The sequence below is a fragment of the Pan paniscus genome, chromosome 9 (assembly GCF_029289425.2).
Source record: "Pan paniscus chromosome 9, NHGRI_mPanPan1-v2.0_pri, whole genome shotgun sequence".
In the NCBI taxonomy this organism is placed as follows: Eukaryota; Metazoa; Chordata; class Mammalia; order Primates; family Hominidae; genus Pan; species Pan paniscus.
Genome location: NC_073258.2, coordinates 65,872,127 through 65,891,266, shown reverse-complemented (window position 1 = coordinate 65,891,266; position 19,140 = coordinate 65,872,127). Strand labels below are relative to the sequence as shown.

Sequence of the window (19,140 nt, the reverse complement as noted above, 5' to 3'; positions counted from 1 at the left end):
ACCATTTCCTATATTCTTCCCTGCCACTTCTCCTCCACCCCCCTCACGTCTTCCCAATTGTCCTTTCTGTCATCGGACATTGGCAGAAAGAGCACAGCATTTGGCATCAGTCAGACCTGGATTACACCTCAGCTCCCCTACTTGCTGCATGTGAGACTCTGTTTCCTTATCTGTAGAAGGAATAATCCCACAAGGGCCATCGAGAGGAGAAAATAAGAGCACATCTGTGGAAGCATTAGCACAGTGACCAACATAGAGTAGATACCCCATTCACCTTTAAGAATATATCTTCCGGCCGGGTGCGATGCCTCATGCCTGTAATCCCAGCACTTTGGGAGGCGGAGGTGGGCAGATCAGGAGGTCAGGAGATCGAGACCATCCTGGCTAACACGGCGAAACCCCATCTCTACTAAAAATACAAAAAATTAGCTGGGTGTGGTGGCGGGCACCTGTAGTCCCAGCTACTTGGAAGGCTGAGGCAGGAGAATGGCGTGAACCTGGGAGGCGGAGCTTGCAGTGAGCCTAGATCGTGCCACTTCACTCCAGCTTGAGCGACAGAGCGAGACTCTGTCTCAAAGAAAAAAGAATATATCTTCCCAGCCATGCCTCCCTTCTGTCTAGAGCCATTCAACTTAAAAAAAAATTAACTCACTAGGCTGGGCGCTGTGGCTCACGCCTGAAATTCCAGCACTTTGGGAGGCCGAGGTGGGTGGATCATTTGAGTTCAGGAGTTTGAGACCAGCCTGGCCAACATGGTGAAACCCAGTCTCTACTAAAAATACAAAAATTAGCTGGGCATGGTGGTGCACTCCTGTAGTCCCAGCTAATTGGGAGGCTGAGGTAGGAGAATCGCTTGAACCCGGGAGGCGGAGGTTGCAGTGAGCTGAGATCCTGCCATTGCGCTCTAGCCTGGGCGACAGAGGAAGACTGTCAAAAAAAAAAAAAATAACTCACTCAGCAGTTACTGAGCACCCACTGTGTGCCAGATGGTGTCCAAGGTTCTGTAGATATGGACAGCAGGGAAACTAAAGAGACGATCTTGGCTGTCACAGAACCCCTGTTCTGGTGTGGGGTGGGAGACCATGGAGTGAAAAAGACAGTAAACAGCCCCACAGCCCCACCTAGCAGTGAGGGCTCTAGAACAGTAAAGTGTCAGGGCAGAGGGTCCTGGGGTCAGGCAGATGCCTGTTCTTGAATCTTATGTTGCTTCTAGCCACTCTCTTCTTTACCCTTCATTTCAGTCTTTTGCATTCTCTTCTTGTTTTCTGTCTGCTAATTCTCTCTCCTTTACTCTTCTCCATCTTGTTGAACATGAGAGAATTATCCAAGAAAGGGAAATTGATATAAATGAGAACTGACACATTATCCAATTTAAGCACTTATCAACGTCAGCTAAATTTTTGTGCTCCTCCGCCTGTCACTGAGCTGGGCCTGTGAGTTTGGGTGGAGTGACCGCTCCTCCCCATGCAGGAAGGAGGGGCCCCTGTGGCTCTGGGAGAGTGACAGTTTCTAATGGGCTTGCTATTTCTTTAGCTTCCATCCTCGAAGTGTTGCCTCCCCCGGGCTTTACATTAAATGGTTTCATCCCCGGGGTGTGTCTCAGGACAGCACCAGGAATTCTTCCCAGAGCCCTCTGCCCCACAGGGTTTCTACCAGGTGGTCAGTAACACTCTAGGTTGGACGTCTGCCCAAGCCTTGCAGGGCACTGCAGGGCTTCCACTTCTCTGTGCTTTCAGGAAGTGCTCCTGTTAGCTCACACCGATCTCTGGAGCCAGAGTCTGGACCAGGTGTGGCCAGTCTTTGGATTCCTGTCTTGACCAATTCTGGACATTTCTGACGGCCCATTTCTTTCTTTTTTTTTTTTTTTTGAGATGGAGTCTCGCTCTGTTGCCAGGCTGGAGTGCAGTGGCGCGATCTCGGCTCACTGCAACCTTTGCCTCCCGGGTTCAAGCAATTCTCCTGCCTCAGCCTCCCGAGTAGCTGGGACTACAGGCGAGCGCCACCACGCCCATCTAAGTTTTGTACTTTTAGTAGAGACGGGGGTTTACCATGTTGGCCAGAATGGTCTCGAACTCTTGACCTAGTGATCCGCCCGCCTTGGCCTCCCAAAGTGTTGGGATTACAGGCGTGAGCCACCGCGCCCGGCCTTTTTTTTTTGAGACGAAGTCTCGCTCTGTCGCCCAGGCTGGAGTGCAGTGGCGTGATCTCAGCTCACTGCAACCTCCGCCTCCTGGGTTCAAGCGATTCTCCTGCCTCAGCCTCCCGAGTAGCTGGGATTATAGGGGCATGCCACCACGCCTGGCTAATTTTTGTATTTTTAGTGGAGACGGGGTTTCACTGTGTTGACCAGGCTGGTCTCGAACTCCTGACCTTGTCATTCACCCGCCTCGGCCTCCCAAAGTGCTGGGATTACAGGCGTGAGCCACCGCGCCTGGCCTCTGATGACCCATTTCATATGTGCACACAAACACAGACTTGGGGCAGCTATTCCGAGAAAACTCTCTTAGATCTTTTCCATTTTTTTTTCTATTTTTGTTTTTGCAATTGTGGTAAATGATACATAATAAAATTTACTACCCTTTCCTGCAGATCACATGGGACAGAGAAAGAAATGAAAAACAAAACAGCAAAAAAAATTTACCATAGTAACCTTTTTTTTTTTTTTTTGAGATGGAGTTTCGCTCTCGTTGCCTAGCCTGGAGCGCAGTGGCGCAATTTTGGCTCACTGCAACCTCTGCCTCCTGGGTTCAAGTGATTTTCCTGCCTCAGCCTTCCAAGTTCTGGGATTATAGGCATGTGCCACCATGCCCAGCTAATTTTTTTTTTTTTTTTTTAACTAGAGACGGGGTTTCACCATGTTGATCAGGCTGGTCTTGAACTCCTGACCTCAAGTGATCCATTTACCTTGGCCTCCCAAAGTGCTGGGATTACAGGCGTGAGCCACCATGCCCAGCCCATCATAACCATTTTTAAGTATGCAGTTCAGTGATGTTAAGTACACTTATATTGTTGTGTAAATATCACTGGTAACTATTGTTTATCTCCAGAACTTTTCTCATCTTCCCAAAATGAAACTCTGGCCCATTAAACACTAACTCCCTATTCCCTCTCCTCTTAGCCCTTGGCACTCACCATTCTACTTTCTGTGTAAGAATCTGGCTACTCTCGGTACCTCCGTTAAGTGGAATCATATAATATTTGTCCCTTTGTATCTGGCTTTATTTCATTTTGCATAATGTCTTCTAGGTTCGTTCATGTTGTAGCATGTGTCAGGATGTCCTTCCTTTTTAGGGCTGAATAATATTCCATTGCCTGGATATACACGTTGCATTTATCCATCTATCTGTTGGTGGATGCTTGGGTTGTTCTTTTCCATGTGTTGAGTGATCTTGGTGTAGAGGCCTGTACTCACTATGGTTTCCTCTTGTTGACCCTCCATTATACACCCCTTCCCCATCTCTTTCCTTCTCTCTCTCTTCCTTCTCCAACATTTGGTTCATTTGTAGAGAGTCTGGTTGAGTCGTGTAGAGCCCGGGAGGTCCTGCAGTGGGTGGGCAGAGCAGGCATGGGGGAATCTGGCTATAAATAGAGGTGTGGGTGATCAGGCAGGCCATGTTTGGTGGCCTGTTAGGGGAGTGGGCCCCCAGCCCTGGGAAGTGGGTTTAGAGTCAGGACCCTGGGTCATCTGACACCTTGTATGGAGAGAAAAGCTAGGGACCATGTTACTAAAAGGGGGCACAGCTCTGGTTCAGGTGAGGTTTTTTTTGAGTCAGAGTTTTGCTCTTGTCGCCCAGGCTGCCAGGCTGGAGTGTAGTGGCATGATCTCAGCTCACTGCAACCTCTGCCTCCCAGGTTTAAGCGATTCTTTTGCCTCAGCCTCTTGAGTAGCTGGGATTGCAGATGCCCACCATGCCCGGCTAATTTTTGTATTTTTAGTAGAGATGGGGTTTCACCATGTTGGCCAGGCTGGTCTCAAACTCCTGACCTCAGGCGATCCTCCTGCCTCAGCCTCCCAAAGTGCTGGGATTACACGTGTGAGCCATTGCGCCCGGCCTCAGGTGAGGTTTTGAGCAGAGAGGAACACGCCCTGAATGAGGGGATGTGTCTGTAGAGGAGGTCCCAGTTCTTCCCTCTTGGGTTCCCACCCTGTGCTCACATTGATTCTCCTCCCAAAGCTCCCTGCCAAATTCAGGCCTCATGCAGACCCAAACCCTCCTTAACCTCTCTTTAACCCCATGAAGTTAGGCAGAGTCTTTTTTTTTCTAACTAGGATGTCTGCAATGGGGTCTTGCGTGAGGAGAGAGATTGAACTCAACTCCCACCCTGACCCCTTTTATTTATTTATTTATTTATTTTTTTGAGACAGAGTCTCGCTCTGTCGCCCAGACTGGAGTGCAGTGGCACGATCTTGGCTCACTGCAAGCTCTGCCTCCCGGGTTCACACCATTCTCCTGCCTTAGCCTCCTGAGTATCTGGGACTACAGGCGACCGCCACCACGCCCGGCTAATTTTTTGTCTTTGTTAGTAGAGACAGGGTTTCACCGTGTTAGCCAGGATGGTCTCGATCTCCTGACCTCGTGATCCACCCACCTCGGCCTCCCAAAGTGCTGGGATTACAGGCGTGGGCCACTGCGCCCGGCCCCGACCCCTTTTAAACAGTTCTTCCAAACTTGAAAAAGGACAGAGGAAGGAATTTAAAAATACAAGTAGAATAAAATTTCTAAGGTATAGGTTTCTGCAGCTTAAGGTCTCAGTAAAGGCTATGGAACTCCTACCAGATCCCAAGTCTTTTTTCTAAGATAATCACCTCCTCCTCCTTCCTCCTCCTCCTCCTCTTCCTTTTCTTCTTCTTCTCCTTCTTCTCCCTTCTTCTCTTCTTCTTTTTTGAGATGGAGTCTCGCTGTGTCTCCCAGGCTGGAGTGCAGTGGCATGATCTTGGCTCACTGCAGCCTCTGCCTCCCGGGTTCAAGTGATTCTCCTGCCTTAGTCTCCCGAGTAGCTGGGACTACAGGTTTGTGCCAACACACCAGGCTAATTTTTTTTTTTTTTTTTTTAGTAGAGATGGAGTTTCACCATGTTGGCCAGGCTGGTCTTGAACTCCTGACCTCAAGTGATCCATCCGCCTCGGCCTCCCAAAGTGCTGGGATTACAGGCGTGAACCACCATGCCCGGCCAAGCACCCTCTACTTCTGAAGAACTCTTCTACCTAAAAATTCTGTGCCTACCTCCTTTCTCTTCACTGCTGTCCTGCCCCGCAGGCCCTGGAGCCAATCTGCTTGTGCACCTTGCTGGCCGCAGAGTGGGCTCTTGGCTGAGGGGTGGAGAGTGCAGGCTCTGAGTTCTTGCTGCTGGGACCATACTTTGGCTGTGTTCCTTCCCCACTGTGGCGCTTTGGCACTGTTTCCCAGTCTCTGCAAGCCTCGTCTACCATTTCAAAATGGGATCATAAAGGACTAATTTCGTAGAGTTATTATGAGACTTAAGTGATATATTTAAAGTGCTAGGTGCCTGGCATCTAGTCATAAAAGCTCAATAAATGTTTGTGGGGGGAAAAAACTCCTTTGGATTAAAGATCTTTCAGCCCCTTCTGTTCCTTGAGGTTCTCTGCTTCCGGTTCCCAGTCTAAGGAACTGGCTGGCAGGAATGACCCAGTGAATGATCCAACCCTTTCCGAGCTCAAGATTTCGGCATGCCCACTTCCTGCCTATCCTCTGAGGACTTGCTGAGGCGGGGAGGAGGGGTATGGACAGAGGCCCACAGCATTCTGCAGCTGGGCTGGGGCTGCGTCACAGAAGCCTCTGAGCCTGGGGGCCTTTGTCAAGCAGTTTTTGCAGTGAGTGAGGCCGAGCTTCCAGCGCAGGACTGCTGCTCGTCCTCCTGAGCCTGCTGCAGGGCACAAGGTGGAGGGGCCTACACAAGGTGGGGGCCTCCTTGGCAGAGTCAGGATGTCCCTTTCTGGCCTGTGGCTTTTCTCCATCCTGCCTTCCCTTGATTCCCAGGCTCCATCTCAGTGAATAGTCGCAGCACGCCGTTCTTGGCCACTGGGGACAGCGAGATTCTGGACCTGGAGAGTGAGCTGTACCTGGGCGGTCTCCCTGAGGGGGGCCGGGTGGACCTGCCCCTGCCCCCAGAGGTGTGGACAGCAGCACTCCGGGCAGGCTACGTGGGCTGTGTGCGGGACCTCTTCATAGATGGGCGTAGCCGAGACCTCCGGGGCCTGGCTGAGGCTCAGGGGGCTGTGGGCGTTGCCCCCTTTTGCTCCCGGGAGACGCTGAAGCAGTGTGCATCTGCCCCCTGTCGCAATGGGGGCGTCTGTCGAGAAGGCTGGAACCGCTTCATCTGTGACTGCATCGGGACCGGCTTTCTTGGGCGGGTCTGTGAGAGAGGTGAGGCTGGTCTTCATCCTAGGTGTCCCTGCTCCCTATCCCTGTGCTCCTCCTTCTCAGGGTGACTCCTACTTTCCATCCCTGTGCCACCTCCTCCTAGGGGAACCCCTCATAGACCTGCCCTAGGCTTCTCGCCCTTGTAATGATTCTCTGGTCTTCTCCCTCCCCTGGCCTCTGCCTGTCTTCTCCTTCCCTCTTCCCCAACTCCTGTGGGGCAGAGGCCACGGTCCTGAGCTACGATGGCTCCATGTACATGAAGATCATGCTGCCTAACGCCATGCACACGGAGGCAGAGGATGTGTCCCTGCGTTTCATGTCCCAGCGGGCCTACGGACTCATGATGGCCACCACTTCCAGGGAGTCTGCCGACACCCTACGCCTGGAGCTGGATGGGGGGCAGATGAAGCTCACTGTCAACCTCGGTAACCACCCTGCCCTGTGCTTCCTGACCCCTCACCTGGCCTTGTCTCTGACCCACACCTGCCTCTGTCTGGAGAAGCTGGTGGTGGCACCAGCAAGAGGTGCCCTCAGCAGAGTTTGGAGGTGGGGAGGTGCCAGCCTGGGTCAGAGACCCTGAGAGCTCTGTCCCTGGTGAGGACGCACAGTGTAGGGCGACATTCCGTGCTCGACGACACTGTGAGGGGCCAGACCCAGAGTATCTGGGGTATGCTAACTGTCCTCCCTGGTGACTCATGTGGATCTTGGTAGCATCTGTCCTGCATACACACAGATGACACAGCTCATTTTTGGTCAATGGCTCATCCACTTGCTCATTCATTGATTCATTCATTTGAGAAGCACTTGCTGACGCCTAGTGGGTGCTAAGCCTGAGCTCAGTGTGGTGGCAGATACAGAGATGAGGAAGGCCTGGTCCCTGCACGCAGCTGCCCCCCACTGCTCTGCTCAGTCTAAACAGCAGTCTGTGTGTTGGTGTGTGGAGGTGCATGTGTGTACACTGGACACACAGACGTGCCATCTTCCCGTTTCTAGTGCCATGGGCTTTCACATTTGAGCCTCATGGCTGTCCTGTGAAGACACTAGATCACCAAACAAGCATTACTGTCCCTGTTTTATAGATTATGAAATTCATGTATTGACTTGTTCAACATTACAAAACTAGTGAAGGCAGAGGGAGGAGCCAGGACTCAACCTGGGCCATTTGCTTTAAAATTCAGTGCTTTTCCCATTGCCTCGGACAGGGCTGCTGACCCTCCCCCTCAGGCCACTCATGCTGACTCATGTCTCCACCCATGCCCAGGGTTGAGAGCAGGCCTTGACTCCACTTCACCTGGCGGTCCCCGGGGTGTCCATGAGGGCCAGACCATGAGCCTGTTAGGTTCTTCTCACGGGCTTCAGCTCTTCTAGTCAGGGCAAAAAGAAAACAGCAGGTTCACTCATTCAGCTATTTATGGGACACCATATAAATGCTAGGTATGTTCAAGCCAGGGGCTACAGCAGTGAATAAGCAGTCCCCACCCCTTTGGAGCTTTCAGAGCAGGGGAACCCTGGGAATGAGAGGTCCTAAGCTGTTCAGGCTGAGGTCAAATCTGTCCATTTCAGACTGGCCTCTAGAAGCTTATAAAGGTGTAGCACCAGCCGTATAGGAAGCTTGCAGGTCATCAGGGTCACTTGTTGTATCCTGGACCTAGAGGGGAAGCAGGGCTCTTCTGAGCAGGTTAGAATCCTCGACTGGAGAGAATACAGAGCTTTGACTATTTTTTTTTTTTTTTTTTTTGAGATGGAGTCTCACTCTTTCACCCAGGTTGGAGTGCAGTGGCGTGATCTGGGCTCACTGCAACCTCTGCCTCCCGGGTTCATGTGATTCTCTGCCTCAGCCTCCCGAGTAGCTGGGATTACAGGCACCCGCCACCACGCCCGGCTAATTTTTGTATTTTTAGTAGAGATGGGGTTTCACCATCTTGGCCACGCTGGTCTTGATCTCCTGGCCTCGTGATCCACCCGCCTCGGCCTCCCAAAGTGCTGGGATTACAGGCATGAGCCACTGTGCCTGGCTGAACTTTGAACTTTTAAATACTCATCTGGAGTCTCATCCTAACATTGGTCTCCAGGGCATTTGTGGGACAGACTGTGGCCTTTGGGGGACCCATTGCCTTGTAAATGTATTTATACTATGTTCTTTCCTTTTCCCCTTTTGGCCACCTGGCCTTTGTATTCCTAGGACAAAGATTTGCTGAGAGAGGTGGGGACTGGAGGTGGGGAGATATGCAGGTGGCCAGGGCCTCAGAGTTGTTTGAAGGGTTCCCCTCAGCTCTGTTTCTAACCATGATCACAGCCTGTAGAGCGGGTGGTGTGCAGCAGCTCTGCAGGGGAAAGCAGGCTGGGAGACACTCTAGTCAATGCTCCACAAGTCTGCACAATGCTCCCTTGCATCCCTGAAACTGTCACAAGAGGATAGCCCCAGCCAAGGACCCCATAAGTGGCTCTGTACTTCCAAGTCTGCCCAGATTTGTGTATCCAGTGTGAGTTCCCCCCTACTTTGCCTGGGCATATGTGTGTTGTCTGCATCTAAACACATGTCTCTGTGCTTGCTGGGGACACAGCAGGAAAAATCTGGGGCCTTGGATTTGCAGGGAAGGCAGATGCATTTTGCTTATTTGGACTGTCCTAGGCCCCTGGGAAGAAGATTGTGTCTCTTAAGATTAGACAGGAAACAATGTCCTTGGTCAGGAAAACCTATCCTGTGGGCCCTTGGGACCCACCCTCTCCTCTCCATGGGCACACTCTTCTGTCTGTGCCACATAAGTGCTCAGAAGTCAGAGAACAAGGTGGCCTCTTGGAAGACACATCGTGTTAAGAATAGGCTTCCCAGACTGACAGATAACAGGACTCTCCTCCCACCCATTTCTTACTCCTGGCTGTGCCCCTGCCCCCCATCTGTAGACATGTGTGTGCTGAGATGCCATCTCTAGCATGGCTACTGACAATCTGTGACCAAAGGCTTGGTGCAAATGCATCCGTCTACAGATTCCTCCTCTGTAGGCACTGTGGACACGCAGGTGGCCCCTACCCAGCCACCAAGCCTTGGGTTGGGATGGGAAGAGTTCTGGGCTCCGGGCCAGAAGACCTGGGGCCTAACTTTGGTATCTTTTACTGTTGGGTAAGTCATTTCCCATCTCTGAGTCTCTCTCTCTTTTTTTTAATCTTTAAAATGGAGATAAGAATCTTCACTCTGCCTACGTCTGTGGTGGTTTTGAGGCTCAGATGGAAGAATGGGAATGAAACCATTGAAACCATTGTGTAGATGCAAGACCCATAGTAGAGACCCACCCAGCCTTCTTGAAGGAAAACAAAACCATATTGGAATAGAGACTTGAGTTTGGAGCCAGGCCTGGGGGCCACTTCCACATAGCATGGACAGACTGGAGTTGTCCTCTACTAGGTGTGCCCATGGGGTCCCAGCTGTCAGTGCAGCTGATGGTAAAAGTGCAGTGTAAAGAATCTCTGAACCACAAGGCGTCACCTCCTTCAGCCTCCTGGCCCACGTGAATCACTTCAAGAGCCCCATTCCTGTCCCCCATTGCTTGCTCCCCAGGACTTGCAGGGCCTCACAGACCGGCAGCAACATCAAGGCCCCAGGCCTGGGCTGGACTTACTACTGGAGAAGAGAGAGAAGCCTGGTGAGGCTTGGTCTCTGGCCTCATGATCTTATCCTGTAGAGGGAAGCTATTGCTCCAGGAGGCAGCTCTGCAGCTCCACAGGCACTCAGTGGATTGAAACAGACCCCGGGCTGGGCCTGAAGAGGGAGCGGAGGCTGCGGGTGACCAGTAGGTGGGATCGCTTAGTGCTAGCCTCAAGAGATGGGATATTTGCTAGATAAGAGAGGGACAAAAAGGCACTGCTGCCTCTTTCCAGGCAGAGGATCCTAAGGAACTTATCGTGCCTCCTGCTGCAGCTTCCCAGCCCCCACTATGTTTGCAAACACTGAGCAAGTTCCTTGAGCTCTGCTGTCTGCAGCCCCTGAGTTGGGGAGTTGATCTCTGTCCCTAGAGGATGGTAGAGTCCCCTGGATTCTTTGCCCTATCCCAGCATGGCCTGGGCCCCTCCCTGGAGGGGAGGAGAGGACAGGCCAGGCTAGGCACTGTCCTCTACTAGGTGTGCCCCTGGGGTCCCAGCTGTCAGTGCAGCTGACATGAAGGGTGTGGAGTAATTAAAGAATCTCTGAGCTGCAAGGGGGTTACCTCCTTCAGCATCCCTCCCCACCCCATGAATCACCCATACACTCCCTACCAGTGGGAGGCCTTCTACCTCCCACCTCCAAGATCCATTCTGATCATTGAGTGGTTCTTTCTTAGTGTCACCCTACCCTTCTGAAATTCCCACTTATTGTGAAATTCCCATTAGTTCTGCCCCCTGGAATCAAACGGAGAAATCTAACTCTCGTTCGAGTTTTAAATCAGGCTAAATACACATTGTATCCCAAAGCCCTTTAATCCCTGGGGCCATGGGAGGGTACGTTGCCTTTCCACCTGAGGCTGATCAGTAATTATCAGGGGGGCTGCTGGGAGCCAGCTCTGAAGGAGGGCTATGACAGAGTGCATGCTGCCACTCTGTGATGTCACTTCTGAGACAGATGCCTGGGAGCCTTGGGCCCACTGTCTCCAACCCACAGGGCCTGGGCGGGGAAGGAACCCAGGTGAGGCAGGGCTGGGAAGCCGGTGTTCTTTCCCCTGAGTTCCTTTCCATGCAGACTGCTTTGTCTCACCTCCCCAACACGTGTTCATACCACGACCCTGCTCTCTGTGTCCAGCCAGGGCCTTCGTGGGTCTGTGCCACGAAGATCACTCACTTCTGCCTATTCCCTGCACTTGAGGCACAGGTCACTAGTTAACAGGTTACTAGTTAGTGCCCCCTGAACTTTGGTGAATGTGTATGTTGAAGAGGCTGGGTTTCTCCTGCTCACTCTCAGTCTCTGGCTTTCTTCTGGATGGGGCTGGCTTCCCTCTGGGTGCCCATCTTCAAGTCGTTTGCTCTTGCAAACCCTACTGGAGCCTGTGTTTCTGAGGGTGGAGTCTCTGCAGGGGCGGGCCTGGAGCTGACACCTCTTCTCTGGACAGATGGACCCCCCATTCCTGGTGCTCCCTTGCTGGGGAAGGAGAAGAATCAAGCTCCTTCTTTGGGTCTTTTCCCCAGTAGGGGACCTGCTTGCCCATCCAGCCTCCCCTTTTTTCTTTTTTTGGACCCTTCATTGGTGAAGACTCTGCTGGCCCCGAGAGAGCCCCCGTGACCTGACTCCAGGGCCTGGCACCCTTCTACCCTCACCCTAACAGTCCTCCCCTTCCTCTTCTGTCCAGCCTCCCCTGTCCCCTCTGTGCAGCCGCTCCTTCCTCTGCTCCGTTTTCTTCCTCTTTTCTCTCTGCACTCTCTCTACCTCATTCCTCTCACTGAGACTTCTCACTTCCCTCTGTGTCTGCCCTTTGACCTTTTTCTGCTCCTCTGCTCCTCCCTTGGTGCCAGGCTGTGGCCCAGGGTCCTGGCTGCTCGCCTCCACTCTTCTGCTGCGGTTGACAACGCGTGTGGAGCTCAGCTGTACTGCCGAAGGGCTGTGGCCCTCAAAGCCACAGGGGCATCAGTTTACCTCCACTGCAGGAACCTTCAGGGGCCCAGGGGATGCAGCTGCCCACCCCCTTTGCTTCCTGGGCTGTGGGGTAGGCAGAGCCTATTTGGGGTGGAGCGACAGGAGGCCAGGGTATTGGGCCTGTCAATCGAGGGCCGGGAGACTGCCCCTCTCTGAAATGCAAAGCCAACCCAGTGTCTACCTGCTGCCTACTTCCTGCTCAGGATCCTACTGTTATCCATTCCCTCAGCTCACATGGAGGGAAGCTGAGGCATGGAGAGAAGTGCTTTGCCCAGGGTCACACAGTGAGTTAGTGAGTGTTAGGGTGGAGATGAGGACCCAGCTCCCTTGCTTCCCAGTAAAGGATTTCTGCAGCTCCAGCCAGTCCCCTCCCTTGGGCTGCGTCAGGCTTGGCGTTTGATGGAGTGGTGCAGACATCCTAAAGGCCTTAAATCTGGACTTCATAGGACCCTGGTCCACTGTTCCCTCTGCAAGACCTGACTGGCTCCCACCTTTGGGTGATGTGTCTAACCAGAGGGATGGCCAGAGGCTTCAGGGCCCTGGGCTGCTGGCTCTATGTAGCCACGCGGGGCCTTCCCAGTCCTGAAATCAGAGGATAGCAATGCCAGGACCAGACTGGGGCAGGGGCAGGAAACTTTGCTTATGGTGGCTGCTTGTCCCCAACTGCTTTGTGTTCTCAGAGAAATCATATTTTGGGGGCTGCACTGTCTCTATCTGTGAGGCCTTGGCTCCTCTGACTAGGAAAGCAGGTTAATACTAGGTCCTCTTCAGGGTGAAGGACTCCCATGATCTATCCCCAGTAGCAGCCTGGCATTTCCCAGGATTGGAAAGGGTGGAAGGAAGGTTCCTGTAGGGGTGGTACTAGCCACTGGGGCTTTGGGAGGTGTATGGCCTCGGGAAGGGGGCCCTGGGGCAGACCCCTCCATTTAGCTCAGAGCCCAGAGGGGAACAGGGAGTGACAAGTCACACCTGGGCTCTGAGGAGGGAGTCGTCCCAGAGCAGGGGATGCAGGGATTCTGGCTCTCCCCACCCATCTCCCTCCCAGAGACAGGGGAGATGTGGGGTTGGTCAAGCCCTCGGCCCCCATTGATCCCCTGTACGACTGGGATTCCCAAGGTGCCCGTCTCCCTCAGACACTAGAGGCCTGGTACCCTCTAAGAAGGGGGCCACAAGCCCTCTTCCCATCATCTGACTGCCCTGCCTTCCAGCTCTGGGGAGGGTTGGAGCCCTCTTGGGGGCAGGAGGGACAGGGGTCCAACTGAGGAAGGGAAGAGGGCACCTGGGCACGCGTGGTCCCCGGAAAGTGGCCCTGGGGGGAACCCCGCCCGCAGACACCCCTCCCTGTGAAGGATGTAAAAAAAAAAAAAACTTGTTTTACCTTTTTGTCTCCCCTTCCCCTCTGCCCGCCCCATGGCCCCCCCAGACTGCCTGCGCGTCGGCTGCGCACCCAGTAAGTGGCTTCCCTCTTCTTCTGCAGAGACCCAAGGGGACTGGGATGCTGGACGCTGGGATTTAGGGAGGGAGGCTGGGAGGAAGAGAAGCCGTGATTGCTGGCTCCAATGGGGGTTGGGCCTTGAGTGTGGGGAGGGGTGCAGGCAGGAGGGTGAGGTTGGGTGGTTGTGGAAGGCAGGAGGGACCAAATGAAGCAGAGCCAAGGAGAGCTGGGGGAGGGCCTGCAGTCAGGATGTTCACTGGGTCTAGGAAGGGAGAGACAAGGACACCCTTTACCCAAGTCAGCAGGAGGGTGGGGAGGAGGTAGAAATCAAGGGCTGGGGCAGAGTCTTGGGTAGCACCTGTGGTCCTATGGACTGGCAGGGAGGAGCCTGAGAGGGGCTGGAATACGCTGCTGCATCTCCAGAATTGGCCACAAGGGGGAAGGCGAGGGATGCGGGAAAGAGGATGAGGGTGGGAAGGGAGCCCTCTTCAGCTCCTGTGTTAGCTGGGGTGAGTTTCTGCCAAATGGGGGCTCCTTCTGTGGTGACAGTGAGGGCTCTCAGTAGGGGTGAGATGGAGAGTGAGCAGGTGGACATCTCCAGACATCCCAGTGCGCCTGGGCTCAATGCTCTGTCTCAGGGTGTTTCTGCATGGTGTGGCTTGGGGTCACATGGGGGAGCACATGCACGTGGTAGGCCCAGGCAGAGAGACTGTGTGTGCTGGGCGCCCTGCTCTTCATGTGTGTGTGGCATGCTGTGTGCGTGCTGGAGTGAGCCCTCGGGGTGGGGGGACAGGGATGACCAGGGAGTGCTGCAAAGTCCAGCAGCATTTGAAAGATAAGTATGTTTTGTTTTAGACTCTGGAAGCTGATAATCCTGGTCTTGAGTAAATGGCCATAGTTGCTAAGAAACAGAACCTTCCCCTCTCTGGCCATCCTGCATATTTATGGGCAGTACGTGTGGTGGCGTGACTTGGTGTGTGATGTTAACCAGGCATGTGTATGTAGAAAGGTCCCATCGGGTCCCATTGTAGATGGAGGAGCTGGTGTCTGTGTAGAGGCCGAAGCTGTGGGCTCGCATTTACATTTGGGTACTGTGTGAAGTTTTGAAAGTTTTAGGTCTGTGTTTACACCCTGGGAATATAGCTTCTGGCCACACTCACTGAAGGCCCTTAGGAATCTGGGGGAAGAGTATGTTGGTCATAGGTGTGGGTGTCTGTGTGCAGGGCCTCAGGGTACAACTCCAGAGGCACCATTCACTTAATATTCTATGTGCATGGCACCTCCTAAAGTCACACAAAGGGCAGTCCTGAGAGTGGATGTATGACTGGGGTATAAAAGCTCTGCGTGTGCATGGACTCCAGGTGTGATGGGAGGCTATAAGTGTGTGTACTTGTATTCATGGGTGTGTTGCGTGGCCAAATATGAGCCACTGGTCATGTATGTGTTCATGTGTGGCATGTGCGGGGATGGGGAGGCTGTCTGTGTATCCAAGGTGATATAGGAAGTCACCTATGAGCATGTATAGGTGCCCTACTCACTCCCCCCTTGGTGCCGCAGGTAAAGGCCCCGAAACGCTGTTTGCGGGGCACAAGCTCAATGACAATGAGTGGCACACGGTGAGGGTGGTCCGGCGTGGCAAGAGCCTGCAGCTGTCTGTGGACAACGTGACTGTGGAGGGTAGGTGGTCTGGGCCCAGGGAGGTGGACACATCTCCAGTGACCTATGCTTGGCCCTGTTCTACTTGGTGACTACTGCCTGGGCTGCCATTCCTAGGGCAGTGTTCTGGCAAGCTGCCTCTGCCATTTCTCCTTCAGGGGTGGAATGTTATGGGCATCTGGACCCCAGGAACGATTTCAACTCCCTGTAGGCAGCATTCCCCTGGCAGCCTGTTGGCTCTTGATTGGCAAGTCCTGCCACTCCTCTTGGAGCTGTGCTGGCTGCTAGTGCCTAGCCGAGGACATCTCTGCAGATGTCACTCATGGGTGGCCCTCCTGTGGAGGGGAGGCTCCTGGGAACCCAAGCCCCAGCCCTGCCCCAAAGCCATCCCCCTCATCTTGGTCTCCTGTCCTGAGCAGGACAGATGGCAGGAGCCCATACGCGGCTGGAGTTCCACAACATTGAGACGGGCATCATGACGGAGCGGCGGTTTATCTCCGTGGTGCCCTCCAACTTCATCGGGCATCTGAGTGGGCTCGTGTTCAACGGTCAGCCCTACATGGACCAGTGCAAGGATGGTGACATCACCTACTGCGAGCTCAATGCTCGCTTTGGCCTGCGTGCCATCGTGGCCGATCCCGTCACCTTCAAGAGTCGCAGCAGCTACCTGGCACTCGCCACGCTCCAAGCCTATGCTTCCATGCACCTCTTCTTCCAGTTCAAGACCACGGCCCCTGATGGGCTTCTTCTGTTCAACTCGGGCAACGGCAATGACTTCATTGTCATCGAGCTGGTCAAGGGGTGAGGGGCTGGGGATTGCACTGCTGTCAAGGAGGTGGCCCCCTCCCCCTGCTGAACCACATACAGCTCTCCCGGCTACTGGCCGAGGTGTCCAATCCCCCCAGATCACAAGTCAAGATTCAGGTCCCCGACCGTAAGTCGAGAGGCTCCCTCTTCAGCCAAGATGGAGAAGCACACCCTCTTCCACTGCTGACTCCCCAGCTGCTTCCTTGCCAGAGTTCCCTGTTATATCTGTTCTCTGTCCACTGTCACCTTCTCTACAGGCAGAAGTCAGTCTTGCCCCTCCGTTGCCTTAGGGGACCCCACTCCAGAGCAGCCCAGTCCCTGCCTCCAGAGGACCCTGTTGACCCACAAACCTCTCCCCTCTAGCTCCTCTTCTGAGGTTGTGTCACAAGAGCCGGCTCCTTGGTGGCCCTCCTTCCTTACATTCTCCCCATGACAGGACCTCACACCATAGCCCTCTTGCCATTGGTTTTGGTCGCTCTCCTCTGGGGTCTCCCTTTCAATCCCTCTTCCCATGGCACCTAGGACCCCTGCCAGCCATAGCTCCTCCTCACCCCACCTTCCCAGCATCACCCCCGCCCTGACCCAGTGTCTCCTCCCTACTGTGGGGCAGGTACATCCACTACGTGTTTGACCTGGGGAATGGCCCGTCCTTGATGAAGGGGAACTCAGACAAACCAGTCAATGACAACCAGTGGCACAACGTGGTGGTGTCCAGGGACCCAGGCAACGTGCACACGCTCAAGATTGACTCCCGCACTGTCACGCAGCACTCCAATGGCGCCCGAAACCTCGATCTCAAAGGTGGGGCTGGGGCCTCTGGAGAAGGCCTGGCCCTAGCCCAGATACCCCTCACCCCAGCGAGATCACCCCATTCCTGCGACGCTGCTTCCCTCGGTTCCCTGCCCCCAGTTTCCACCTCTCTTTCCCTGTCTCCACTATGTCCAGCCTGACATTTTCCTGTCCAAGTTCTGCTTGGCTCTCTTGTGAGTCTGCATGTCACCACTGAAAGCCTGGTTGCAGGATGCGTCTCACAGGGTGCTTGGTGGCCTCATTCCAGAGCTAGGAGTAGGTAGCCCAGGCCCTCCAAGGACCTCCTGGGCCTCCAAGGTTGAGAAGCCTATGTTGGTTGAGGGCTGGAGTGAGAATAGGGAGCTTAGCATCCTCCTGGGTGAGGTAGATGCTATGGGGCAGAGGACGTAGCAGGAGCTAGAGTCCCCGAGTCACCTGTCTTGGGCATCGGCTGGGCTAGCTTGGGGACATTTTGGACCTAGGCTTCCCTGGTGTGCTCAGGGTCACATCAGGGTGCCACATTCCCCAGGGCCTCTTCAGTGGTCATTGAAGCAGTCATTGCCTGCCCCCAGAATGGGTGACTGAGAGATCAGGGAAGAGGAGGGTGAGCTAAGGCCTGAGCATTGGGACAGGAAAGATGCAGCTTCTCCAGAGCCTACTGAGGGCAATGTGATCTACTTTCTTGCACATGCCCAAAGCAGCCCTCAGCCCCATAGGAACATGGGGCATCAGCCTGCCTCAAACTGTCAGAGCTTGGGGAGGGTCCTCAGAGACCATGGAATTAACTGCCCCACTCCCTCAGATCTGAGATCTGTCAGATCTCTTGACATAGTGCTGTGAATTCCCCTTACTCTCAGAAGGGGGCGATGTGTCACAGAGAATCCAAAGTGGCCCCAAACCCCAGGGGTTATCTTGGCGGGTCTTGTGTTGTACTGAGCCCGTGGCCAGGGCAGCAGACTGACCAGTGTCTTGACTGAAGCTCGGCTGTGGGCTGGCTAGGGCTTCCAGGGATTCCAGGGAGTTAGGCTCTGTGGCAGGGGATCAGGTGTTGCGGAGGAGAACTTCCCAGAGTCCCAAGGCCAAGCCCTAGTTGTTGGGGGAAGGGAGCTGGGCTTTGAACTCCCTAGGAGAGAGCCCAAGAGTTGGGAAAGGCTTGAAGGAGTTCTGGGAATGGGAAACTTTGGGAGGGAGGGAATGGGGGTGGACGGGATTGGGCTGCGCATCTATGAAAGGCCCTGATTACGGGCCGGAACTGGAATCAAATGTGTGGGAGAGAGCACAGAGCAGGTTCCTCCAGCTGTCCCCCAGCCCCCACTCTCCCAGGCATCTGGGCTTCTCTGGGAGGGGAGCAGGCAGATGGCAAAGTGGAGAAGGAAGAAGTGTGTTGGGGGGGTGTGGGTTGTGCAGGTCTCTGGATCTCTGTTAGGGACCTGGAATCTGGGATGGAACGCAGAGAACCTGAGAGGGCTGGGAGGACCTGATAGCCAGATGCCATTGTCTTGGGATGGGAATGGGGGACCTGGATGCCTTGGTTGACCCACTCCCTTTGCAGGGGAGTTGTACATTGGCGGTCTGAGCAAGAATATGTTCAGCAACCTGCCCAAGCTGGTGGCCTCCCGGGATGGCTTTCAGGGCTGCCTGGCCTCAGTGGACCTCAACGGACGTCTCCCAGACCTCATCGCCGACGCCCTGCACCGCATTGGGCAGGTGGAGAGGGGCTGTGATGGTGAGTGGAGGGTGGAGGAGTGAGGTGTGGCCCTACTGGCTACAGGATGGCCAGCTGCAGAGGCAGACCAGGGCAGGTAGCCTTTGCTCTGCCAAGGGGCCTTCCTTCTCAGGCCTTATGGGAGCTTGCCCCCACAGTTCTGGGGCAGGGATACAGGTGTGTGAAGGGTCACTTGCCCTCCCTGTTGTCTCACACCCTGGCCCCTTGTCACAGTCCAAGGCCAAGCCTAGCAGACCTGACCCCCCTGCCCCAATCCCTGTCATCAGTACTTGGCCCTTTCAGCCAGGCAGAGCTCAGAGTAGGACCTCTCTGCCTGGCTCTGAAGCTTTCACACCTCCTGGGGAAAGAGGGGGCTTGGCTGAGCCAGGGGTGTTCCTTTCTCCTGCCCCTTCCAGGCCCCAGCACCACCTGCACTGAAGAGTCCTGTGCCAACCAGGGCGTCTGCTTGCAGCAGTGGGATGGCTTCACCTGCGACTGCACCATGACTTCCTATGGAGGCCCTGTCTGCAATGATCGTGAGTGCCTGGGAGGGCTGGGGGCAGTTTGGGGAGACCAGGGTCCATTCCCAGCCATAGGGGCTTCCAGGGAGGAAACAGGGCCTCTGAGCATTCAGGAGCTGTGCTGCTGCTTCCTTCTCATCCCTTGTCTGCAGAGTCCCAGGGGAGCTGTGGCCTGCTGTCCCCTCATAGGGTCTTTCTCCTGGGGCTGTGCAGGATTGCTGCTGCCTGAAGCTCTGGGGGGACCC

General features: G+C 54.4%; 1 protein-coding gene across 27 annotated transcripts in view; it reads left to right on the top strand.

The window, feature by feature from the left end:
* NRXN2 (neurexin 2) overlaps positions 1-19,140 on the top strand; it is a 118,167-nt gene that overhangs the window by 57,204 nt on the left and 41,823 nt on the right. For 11 of the 27 annotated variants that reach the window (XM_055094465.2, XM_055094460.2, XM_055094459.2 and 8 more), the window contains 8 exons: positions 6,000-6,386; positions 6,605-6,808; positions 13,406-13,434; positions 14,968-15,094; positions 15,493-15,874; positions 16,491-16,681; positions 18,222-18,395; positions 18,791-18,910. In XM_055094465.2, the coding sequence (XP_054950440.1) occupies positions 6,000-6,386; positions 6,605-6,808; positions 13,406-13,434; positions 14,968-15,094; positions 15,493-15,874; positions 16,491-16,681; positions 18,222-18,395; positions 18,791-18,910 (1,614 nt within the window). The remainder of the gene's footprint in view (positions 1-5,999; positions 6,387-6,604; positions 6,809-13,405; positions 13,435-14,967; positions 15,095-15,492; positions 15,875-16,490; positions 16,682-18,221; positions 18,396-18,790; positions 18,911-19,140) is intronic. The other 16 variants (XM_034932924.4, XM_034932925.4, XM_034932927.4 and 13 more) reach the window with 2 other exon arrangements.